Source organism: Symphodus melops (genome assembly GCF_947650265.1).
Source record: "Symphodus melops genome assembly, chromosome: 18".
In the NCBI taxonomy this organism is placed as follows: Eukaryota; Metazoa; Chordata; class Actinopteri; order Labriformes; family Labridae; genus Symphodus; species Symphodus melops.
In genome coordinates this window covers 16,953,792-16,965,366 of record NC_136708.1, presented here as the reverse complement: position 1 = coordinate 16,965,366, position 11,575 = coordinate 16,953,792, and the positions used below count along the sequence as shown (strand labels likewise).

General features: G+C 39.6%; 1 protein-coding gene across 1 annotated transcript in view; it reads right to left on the bottom strand.

Moving 5' to 3' along the window:
- LOC306838947 (kelch-like protein 10) overlaps nucleotides 1-8,055 on the bottom strand; it is a 31,486-nt gene extending 23,431 nt beyond the window's left edge. Inside the window, exon 1 of the mRNA XM_079367380.1 lies at nucleotides 7,967-8,055. Within this exon, the coding sequence (XP_079223506.1) occupies nucleotides 7,967-8,040 (74 nt within the window). The 5' untranslated portion in view covers nucleotides 8,041-8,055. The remainder of the gene's footprint in view (nucleotides 1-7,966) is intronic.
- Between the last annotated feature and the right edge of the window lie 3,520 nt (nucleotides 8,056-11,575).

The following is an 11,575-nucleotide window of genomic DNA, read 5'->3' as shown; positions in this document are numbered from 1 at the left end:
CAATGAGACAAATCTGTCAGTGTGGATTTACTCCTATGTGTCTGTCTTAAAGTCAGTTAATAAGTGATTTAAAATCAACCTGAATCATTATTTTACCTTTAAATTACATGAATATTTACAGCACATCAATGACCAACAGTGACAAATCTAATCAATGAGAAATTGGGCCTGCGAGCACTAATTTAACCATTGAGCCACTCGTAGTTTAAGTTTCAACTATTTAAAAATTAAAGATCTGAATTAAAATGAGTTCAAAAGACAGTATTAGCAGGATTTGTTACTTACCGTCTGTAAATGGAGCACTCAAAGATGGCCCCTCCTCTCTGCTCATGTAGCGTTAGAGCAGCGTTGGCTGAGCAGGGTGAATGAGGGAGGGAGCAGTGTTGGCATGAACAACGCAGTGAAGCGGACAGTCAACGTAATCGGTTGTTTCAAGATTTTAACTTTCTAACACAGGACTAAAGATTTGAAATCTGCAACACTGTCTGAAACAAAGTTTGCTTTGTTAGAGGCCCAAAGAAAAAAAAAAATACAGAATAGATGCATAAATAAAAAACAGCAAGAGGTCGCTGTGCAGAGAGACACCCCCATAAATTCCCAAAGGGCCGTCATGACTGAGAAGGACATTTCTTAACAAGTCTATGCGTTGATTTGCATCCTTAAAAACAGCAGCAACGCATTACTGTATGACTTTTTTATGGCTCGACTCGCCGCACTACACAATAGAACATTTGGCATCGTTTGAATATGGTGGATACTGTTAGTTAAACCCTTGTTTTCAAACATAAGGTCAGTGAAAGGGTCCTCCAGTAATCTTTACTGTAACCGTCAGCTCGTTAGAAGCCAAACTGCCACAGACGTGCTGCCTTAAAGACAGCCAACCTGCTCCCAGATTCTGCTCTTACTCACATGATTTTAACTCATTAAACACGTACAATTAGCAATCCCTGGGAGATATCACTCTGATGTGTAAATACGAGATGAATCATAAAAAAATCAAACATGTTGTCATTAAAAAAAATGATGCCAGAAAGCGAGTGTCAAAAAATGAATTCATTTTTGCTAGCTTACCTTGTGAAGATTTATAGTTTAAGAAACAATTAAATTGAATTATTTATTATTTTATTATTTTATCTAGCATGTTGATAAGTGAATAGAATTTGAGCAGTCTCCATTTTCTTTTTGTGTGTTTGAATCGCTAAGAAAGTACTATGACATACATGGATTTAACTGAGCAACTTATTGCACAGAATGCTCATAGAGGTGGAAATGTCCCTCAGCTAGCAGACAACAACATGCTCTCATGAACCCTAAACTCATCCACTGATCAATGTTTACACACACTGTAAGTTTGCAGAGTCACATCTGGGTGATGTGTGTGTGGACGGTGTCACAGCTGCTCTTAAGGAGGCTCAGGTCAGTGAATCCAGCTGCTTCCGAGCTGAACGCACAACGTCTGGACACATCTGGAGGGACACTCACGTCGATGACGCTCAGACATCTTTCTGAATATTTGTCTCACAGCAACAAAGATATAAAGGGTCGATTATAAGAGGATGTTATCAGAGCATACTTTGTGTCAAACTCACTTTGTAAATGAGAGCAATGATTGGGGTTAGGAGTAAATTTGATGTTTTAGAAAGTTTCATATTTCCTGTATTGACGACGATACGTACATATTTGCGTCACTGATCACGTCGATCAACAAAGTCCAAAATATAGTCAGTGAAAGCACCAAGAACTAAACTACACAGATTTTTTTTTAAATAAAATGAAAGAGAGTTCTCAGCCATCTTTATAGTTTCAAATTAAAACACAAAGACTTTGGCAACAACATTTAAGATAGAAAGGGGTTATATGTAACAACTAAACTATCTGAATTATAAGAGTGACTAAAGTGAAGTCTCAGACAGGTTTTGATCACTCTAAATATTGACTTACCGGTGTCAACATTTAAAATGTACATTTTTGTTATTCCTCATCTCTTAAAGGCCATAACAAATGTTACCTTCCGGTTATTTCTCTTGAAAACACAGTGTTATAGTTCATGAGTACAGAATGAGCAAAGAGGATTTTTTTGAGTCAATTTAAAAATCTTACTTCATGGTATTCAAACAAAATGGGCAAACTTTTAAGGTTTCCAAACCTGTGTGACTGGCGTGGTTTGAACTGCACTTGTATCATCTGAACTACTGCAGATCTTGTAAACATGGGAATTTGCCTTTTTTTAGTTAAACATGAATCTTTATAAATGCGAGGGGCCATATGACAGGTAGACCTTCTGCGGCAGTCAAAGCTGCAGGCCGGCCCTCCAGACAGCAGCAAAGTTACGAGAAGCGTCTGATAATAATGGATTCAGTAACAAAACAAAAGCTCATGTCGGGGAGGAAAATCGTGGGAAGTGTCGCTGAAAGTCTGATTAGCATTCTGTATTGCAAGTCCCTGTGGGCTGGTCGCCTGGAGCCCCAAAAACCAGGAGTAAAGAATGGCTGAGCGGGACGGGAGGGGGGCAGAGATGGAAGAGAGGTTGCAGAGGGCCAGACAGGGGATGCGGAAAGTCAAGGAAGACAGCTTCACAAAGACAGACACAGTGCTACGGAGGGGGCAGAAGATGGGGGAGGGGCAGGAGGGCTCGAGGCTGCCACCGTGAAATCAGGCGGGATGAGGGTACTGGGTTCAAGTTCAATGGCAAAATCTCGTCTGCTCGATGAGGTAATGAAGACAAAACGTCAGTGAAAGAATCCTGTCTGACTTCAACTGTGCTTGGATTCACCTGCAGAGAAACCCACACAAAACCAAACTTCGATAAAACTATGTAACATCTAAAACAAAAATATGATAGAAAAATGTGTATTTTCTTAAGATGCATCATTGAAATAAAAGTAAGTGGTGTTCACAAACAGTCAACAGGAATGCTGAAACTGTGTGAGCGAGGGTCAAATTTGATTTAAACTTCTATAAATGTTTAAACTATTCCCATTATCATCCATCTGAAAAAAAAATATCCCCAAAGTAATATGTTGGAACTATTGTAGGGAAGCTGTGTGATATTTCCTGCTCAAAAAATATTACTAAGAAATACAAATAGTCAATTCTCCAGCGCACTGGCTTTAACAACAATCCTTTGGTTTTGTCAGCTCTAAAAAAAGGTCAAAGAAATCAAAAGACGAACAGACTGAAGCCAAACTGTAAGGTTGAATGAACTTGACGTTTGTCCAACACTTAGAGTGCTCTGTATTAATAATGGGTTTTGTAAATATTTGGATTTTCAGGCTGAATTGAATCTCGACTCACCACAATACAGGTTTTTACTAAAGGTCAACAAGTCTGTAAAGCAGTAAGAGTCTCTCCTCAGGTTAACGCTCACATTTGGACTACTGAAAATCTAATTTACAAATACCTATTGACAAAGTGTGGGGGGGGGGGCAGTAGCTCAGCCTGTAGGGACTTGGGTTGGCAACCGGAGCGTCACCGACTAAAGTCCCAGTGCGGACCAAAATACAAATGTTGTTCTGCTAGCTGTAGAGGTAACAGGGCACTTCCTTAGCACTGCCAATCACATTTTTGATCCAAACTGCATTTATCATTTATTCCTTTAAAGCATATATTACAGGAAAAAGATTTTGGATGGATTTGGATTAAAATTCTTTGTGAATTTTTTTTTTTAACCAAAACTTGTGGTTTGTGTTTTTATCCAAGCTTAAAAACCTTAAACAATATAATGTGAATGTGTACTTATGACAAGGAGTGAACACAAACATACAGTACATGACAAACTGTTAATCAAAGTCAACCGCATTACTGTAAATTTTCTGTAAATCAAATAAAAAAAATCCCAAAAAAATCATATGAATTTGACTAATTCTTAATCACTCAGTCGGATCCCCAACAGACAACATCCTCTTATTTTGGGTTAAATATCTGTATAAATAATACAACATCAACGTTACATAATAGGAGATGCGAACCCTGAACAAACGATCGTCCCTCAGCCTGTTAAAGGTCAGAAATTAAGTGTGACATGAAGAGGTGTGACCTCGGGGCAGACGCACAATGGTCACTTCCTCCCTAATTCACCGGCTCTCTACACACTTATTGATGGTTTGAATCAGTGTGTGTGTGTGTGTGTGTGTGTGCTTGCATGTGGAGGAGGAGGTCACTCTGTGTAACCTTGACGACCTTTTAAATCCACAAGTTGCTGGACCTTTAACCCCTTTGATTGCTGGCGGGCCTTTGGGATTTCCCATAAAATTAAAAAAAAAAAAAAAAAACACCTGTGACACCATGCTGGCTGTTTTAAAGATTCCCTCCCTCTTCGTGTGAGACCATTAATTCTAATCCGAATAGAATATCAGAGGAGAAAGAGTTCTCAGATTATTTACGTAAATTAAAATACCAAAACTGAGATGTACAAAAAAAGTGTCCCGCTCTTTATTTTCCTTATATGAGATTCATCATAATGCACCAATAAGCACACTTAACTGTTGTAGCTGATTGAGGTAAAAGTATTTATTTCCTTCTCATATACTAAAAAATATAACGGAGAAGTCGGAAACTACTAAAGGGTCAGCAGACAAAGACTGTTTTCTAATTTTTAGGGACTCATTTAGACTATTTTCTTAATTGTGAAGTATTCATTTGTTCCTCCTCAGCTCACTTTTAACTTAGAAGTCAAATTTGTAGATATGTCATTAGTGAATCTGCCAACAATTTATGAACAACACTTCTAACAGTGACACTTTTAAAGAACATTATTTTTTTTTCACATTCATGTCAGTGATTTTACACCTTTTTTTCTGTTGCTGTAGTTTGTAAGTCTTCCCCCTGGGGTTAATGAAGTTTATTTCTACCATGTAAAATTTTTACATTTTAGCTGTCGGTGCCTTCCAAAGAATCTGAAGTTTGATGAGGCAGAATATACTGGTGGACAGTAAAAACTAAAAATGTCTAAATTGTTCGGGAAATGTTAAGTCTGGTGATGTCTGGTGTCCCTCTCAGCGGCGGTAGAGGTCAACTGTGGGATAAAAGAGCTGTTGACCTGCTGGTTTTCTCAGTTTAACCTTTTGGCTTCCTTTTTGATGAGAACACAGGGGTCGTGGATCAGGCAGGAGGGGTCAAGGGGGAAATCTTCCACGGACAGCCACGGAGGAGGATAAAGTGTGTCGTGCATCTGCAGCGGGAAGACAAAATGTATTTTTCTGCATGTCTTCATCAGTGGCCACATATCTGAACTTGACTAAAGGTTCATAAAAAAAAAACACATACTGCTGCAAAACAAAAAAAAAATCATGTTGTCAAAGCTCTTTGTAGTATGATAATGTATTGTTGAGCTCTAAAATGCATCCTTTACACAAATGAACATTGTCTGACTCCCCCCCCTCTGTTGAAAAGACATCGTCTTGCTGGTTTCCAACAAAACAGTCTAGTGGGTGCTTTGGAGCGTTTTGAGAATCATCCTTCAACTCTCCCACACCATTGACAGTTGGGGCGGCGAGCTGGATGAGGAAAACAATATCTTATAGATGACAATATAAAACCAATCAGTCCAGACGAAAACACAGGCACAAAACATGGCTAGAAATCAGCCATGAGTGTGTCATGGCACGCTGGAGGGTCTGACTTCTTAATTAGACGTTTAAAAAGGCCGGGTCAGACGGAGCAGACAGCCAAAGAAAGGCGGGCGAGATGAGGCCCTTCAAACTGTCTGCGTCACAGTGTGTGTGTGTGTGTGTGTGTGTGTGTGTGTGTGGTGAATAGAGCTGTGAGAAAGTGTGTACCATGTAGTTTGCATGTCTGAGTCTCAGTGCGTGTCGGAATGCGTCTGTCTGGCACATGTGTGTGTTCTTGCAACCATGTGAGCGTGTTTGAGGCGGACAGTGAAGCAGTTGTGCGGCAGAGACTCAAATCTGATCCTCGGTAAAGACCAGGGAAACATGTTAACCTAAAGCTGTACATGTAACCAAGAATCAGGCTGTTGATTTTTCTTCATATTTTAATCATCCGAACAAAAATGTGTCTCTTCACTTCATCTGAATCAATTAAAATACAACGAAGCGGCAGCCATGTTTGAGAGTTTATACGTTAAAAAGGGCCAATCATAAATAATAGGTTCACATAACTCGAGCTACGTTCAATATTTTGTTGATTTCATAACTCGGACAAGTCTGTAAATTAATTCCAGATGAAGTATGTTCCACCTGGTCGTCTGTCTTCTCAGGTAATACTAGTCACTGAGCAACAAAGTGTGCTAACATAGTGTTGTTACGCTAACGTTGCAGGAAGCTGGAAGAGTCAAGTCTGATGACTTCCATCAGCAACAGTGGTTGTGTTTGTTAAAAAAAAATGAACACAACAATTCCCAGTTCCCAAACAACTTCAATACGTCATTAAACGACACCTTTAGTTTTGATGTATGTATCCCCAGAGGAAGGTCATTGTATACTGCTTACAGTGTTTAAAGGACTCATATTACTAACTAGTTTACCTGCTCTTTTGTAGCACTTGTTATGGACTGACGCTGATTGATTGATTGTCTGGTGATTATAAATTATGATACTAATGTAAAGTGATGGAATTACTTTTCCTCTGGTACTATGGCTGATTCATAGAAATAAATCTTTAGAGTAGAGCTGCCGTTGAGCTCTGAACTACACCAATAAAATCCTCTTTACACTAAAATTGGCCCCTGAACTGCTTCGACTCATGATTTGAATCTTGGGGCCGCTGAACGCCCAGATCATTATACACATGTTTTTCTTTTAACAAATTAAGAAAAAGAATTGACCAACCTTTAATGATAAGAAGAGGTAGAAGACTGTCATCATAGTGAACCAGACACCATGTTTTTCTTGTATTCATGTTCTTTTCTTATTTTGTCGTGGTTTGCTCTTCAGGTTAGTTGGACAAGACAGACGTACAAGGAGGAGAGAGAGAGAGTGGGCAGGGAGGTCAAACCAACCAAGCTAAATCAGCACCACATAGATTTGTTTCAACTGGAAACGAGCTATTTAGTGTCGGAAACATTTTGTATTGAAAAATCATACACAGGTGGAAAAGGAGCTTTTGTGTGGACTTGGGGTACCTAGTTAGAGTGTCTGGATGAACATGTTGATGAACAGACTAAGAATGCAGAAAACACTTGTGTGCAGGATTGAATAACATGCCGTATGCTTTGTAAGACCGGCAGCTTAATGAACAGCTTCTCCTCTGACAATAATTCATACAGGTGCTCAAAATGTGATTAAAACAAAAACATTATACATACATACAATGTGAAACCAAAGTGACTAACAGCTGAATACAGAGCACAGAAATCCTCCAGTGGGGTGCAGGTGGTGCAGTGTTAGGGCCCCGTGTATGGAGGCTATAGTCCTCCAAGCAGGTGGTCCAGGTTCAAATCCGGCCTGCATGTCATTTCCCACTCTCTCTCTCTCTCTCTCTCCCTCTTCTGATTTCTGACTCTATCCACGGTCCTATCGCTCCAAAAAAGCCCAGAGGGTTAATGACTCAACAATACTAAACTAGTGCTGATAACCTGCTAAACTCCTGTGGTTGGATTATTTGAATAGAAACGGCTTCTCCATACTCTAAATAGATCTTGACATTGACAATATTATTTATGAGGAGGATTTGCAAGCTTTGGCCTGACTGTTAAAAGCTGAAATGACTGAAGCGTGCCCAGGCTCATTTTTTTCTAACAAGCCAATGTGATGTGCTTGGTTCTTTCTCACTCTTTTCATTTTTATCTCTCGTCATTTTTGTCTCTAATTTCAACACAGCACCCCCTGCAGGTTGTAAAATATTCCGTAATGGCTTCCCTTGTCTTCATATTTTTCATGCGTCTGGCCTGCAGTATGTTTAAGCCGTGTTAAGAGGGTATGTGGGAGGGTGAAGAATGTGTCTCAATAAGTCATTAACGGTGAAAACAAGTCAAAGCCACTTATAATAATCACTTCTTCTAACTCACTCATTGTCGCCTCTGAGCAGACAGGTCCCGCTCGATCTGAACTGTGGGTGAGAACCAAACTGGGAGCCGTCCATCGCAGCTGCAGCTATTTGTTGTCTGTGAGACATAGAGGGAGAGGTCAGAGGTCAAATAAGTTCACAGGAACTCGGGGCTTTCACATGTTAATGATTCAGATCAGCACAAGAAAACACATGCATAATATAGAGGTGATTATAACGTTGTCAGGACGCTGGTTGGTTGTACGAGTCATGATTTCACATTTGATTGACATGACCAGTGGACATGAAGGCCGTCGTGTGTTTGAATATTGGGGATGTGAGCATGAAAGAATTTAAAGACAAAATTATAGAGAATAAATGTTGTCCAAATGTCACCAGAGCACTGGAGGAGACTTTTTCACATTGATGATGAACAGGCCTATTTTACTCATTAAATGACAGATAAACTATCCAGTAAGAAAGATTTGCTCCAGGATTAAAAGGCTGCTTACAAATAGCCACACCAGCATCAACAATCCTCCATTAAAATGAGGAAAGTCCCTTTACTTTCAACGGCCTATTTTGCAGGTTTCCTTTAAAGCTCCTGTGAGGTACATGTAGGTATGTGTCAATTTTGGCGCCCCGAAAGCAAAATCTTCACTTCTGTTCGTTTTTCATAAAAGAAGGAAAAAAAATCCTTGTCGAATGTGTCAGTATCAAGAATATATGCTGTAAAAAAACAAAAAAACCCCCAGCAGTTTCTGCATCATGCTGTGACTTACTTTTTAGGGTTTTTATTTTGGGGATTTTATTTCAGAGACAGGAGTGACATGTGGGAAGGAGCCACAGGTTGCCTTGAACCCGGGCCGCACGCTTGGAAGTCTCCAGCCTCTGTAAGCTGAGCGCACTGAGCCCTGGGCTACCGGCGCCCGAGTGGTTTTATTACATTAAAAAAAAAAAAAATTATTCAGTTCTGAAAGAATCAATCTTTATTCTGACGGTCTTGTTTTTCTTTGAGAGTCCAATGGAGGCCTCAGTACTGATTTCAGTCCGTCTCATAATCAGTTAAAAGGGAAGTTTGGAATGATTTGAATCTCACCCTGACTGTAAACTGACAAGTTCTCATTCATTGACTATTTTTCCTTTTAAATGAACCTTCTATGATATTTATTCATTTACAGGTTTTAAAGAGGAACACACACACACACACACACACACACACACACACACACACACACACACACACACACACACACACACACACACACACACACACACACACACACACACACACACACACACACACACACACACACACACACGGCCTAATGTCAACGACTGAAACAAGACACTGTATATTACAAAGAGGGTTCTTTTTGTTATGAACTACTTCAGTTCAGAGCGCCCCCAGCTGGAAATAAGCAGTACTGCAGTAACTGAAGGTCTGACAGGAGCAAGTTCAACATCACGAAATCTTCTTTTGAGCAGTTTTTCCTCAGCACAGAGTGTGAATGAGTCTTTACCTTAAATAGATGAAAGGAATAGTTTAGCTCACAGTTATCAGAAGGAGAACAATTTAATTTGTTTGAGAAAGTTATCAAATAAGCTATTTTAAAATATTACTTATTTGAATACAGTAAAAACCTGTCATGATGAAAAACTCTGCTGTATCGTTTTGTTTGAACAATTGTATCTGTAGTCGAGGTGAATCTGAGAAGAAGTTTCAGGATTAAAGGTAAAAAACGAGGAAGAAAAAAAGCTTTGCACAAAATGATGAAACATTTAGAGACGTCTTTTTCAGTGTTACTCCTTCATTTGGATAATGCAGTTTTATCTCCTCAAGTCTTTAAAATAAATTTATATGAATCAAAGATTGAAATAAAAAAATCAGTCGTCTCTTTCAGACTCAAAATCTCTGTGGCTAATAGCTCGTAAAGATATAAAGCAGCTATTGTTTTAAGGGACAAAAATACAAGACGATAGCTGTAAACAATGCTTTCTCTTTAATAAATGTGCAGGTTCATTTTGATTCCCAGAAAGGTCCTCATGGTTCATGATTTTTTTTTAACATATTGATCTATTCTGAAGTGAGAAAACCCCTCAGTGAGTGATCCCACAAAGTGTTTCCCATGCAGGCCGCGTCCTTCATCTTCCCTCTCTGTGGGTTCAAATTAGAACCTATTTGGTGTCTCTGTTTTCACACGGCTGCCTGTCAATCAGTCCTCCCACCCCCAGCGTAAATTGGTGCAGTGTGAAAACAGCCACTCCCTGTGCCCTGTGGCTCTAATTGGCACAGATTAAAGCAGCCATTATACGAGTGGAGCTGATCTGAAAGCTGAGCCGCTGACTGCAGCCAGGCAGCACGCACTTTTTTATCATGCTGGGAAACCGATACACACACATACGCTCGCTTAAAACACACAGAGCAGCGCTCCTGATGGTACGAACAGTGTTGATATGAAACTGATACAATGGACTCTGGAAATAGTCTGCATCGCTTTAACATGAGATATCTGTCATGGTGTTGTTCAGCAGAATGGTGCAATAAGAGAGTCCTTGAAATGTCATCTTCCCTCAGCAAACAGGTCGGATTCATCGATTCAGTTGGACTACTGGACTGTATCAGTTTCATGCAAAAAGAAGAAAACAAAAGAGATGTGCAGTTTATCATTATACAACATGTATGTTGCGTTCAGTGTCAAATACGGTCTCCATTTTTAAAAGGACTTCAATGAATTCTAAACATAACACTTGATAAAGATCACATCTGCTTCACCACAGTGGTCCTGGTGAATTGTGACGCTTTTGTTGAAGGAAAAAAAAGGAAAGTGAGTGTCAAACATTAACCCCCCCCCCCAAAAAAAAAAAAAAGATTAGAGCGAAAAATGCAGGAAACGTGTCTTTCTGGTTTCATACGTGAGGCAAAATTTATTGATCTAATGCTTCACTTTTTGAACGAACTGAAGCTGCACTAACTAACACAGTGGTTTAAAAATAAATGTTCAGTGTTTCCCTTCACAATGTAATGTTGTACATTTTGGACTAAACATCACTCCTTACGCTGCATCTCCAGCTCTCTGTAAAACATTGTGATAAATTTCATCACATTCATAAGAAGAACCCAATTAGAATCTGCTTGTATTATTTCCGTTAATAAAAAATTCTAGTGATCATTATTTTTTACTCTATTTAATGTAAGAGCTCCAAAGCTGTTACTCAAAGATGGTTTGGGAGAGAAATGAAAGATAATGTATCAGGTCCATAAAAGCGGTCTGAAAGCAAACACTAAACCCGTCAACTTCTTCAATAAGTCTCTGTGTATTGTGAAATAATGACCAGAGGAAGAAGCGGATGCTGCTCGGATCACTGACAAACACAAAACCCTCGGCTAGATTCGACTTCATGAGAGAAAGAAACCACAAAGGTTTCTTGTATCCTGGCGAGCAGCACAGCGGGGTGAAGGGTTGTGGGGAAATCTCAATGCTGAGGTTCCCAGACCATTTGGAGCGATGCCTTTTCAACTTCTCTCCAGCCTTCTGCCTTTTCTTCACACCGGCTCACAGATCTTACCCAAGGCACACAATGTTGTCCCATTATTAGCAATTTATTCTTTCGAAAATCTATTTCCGTT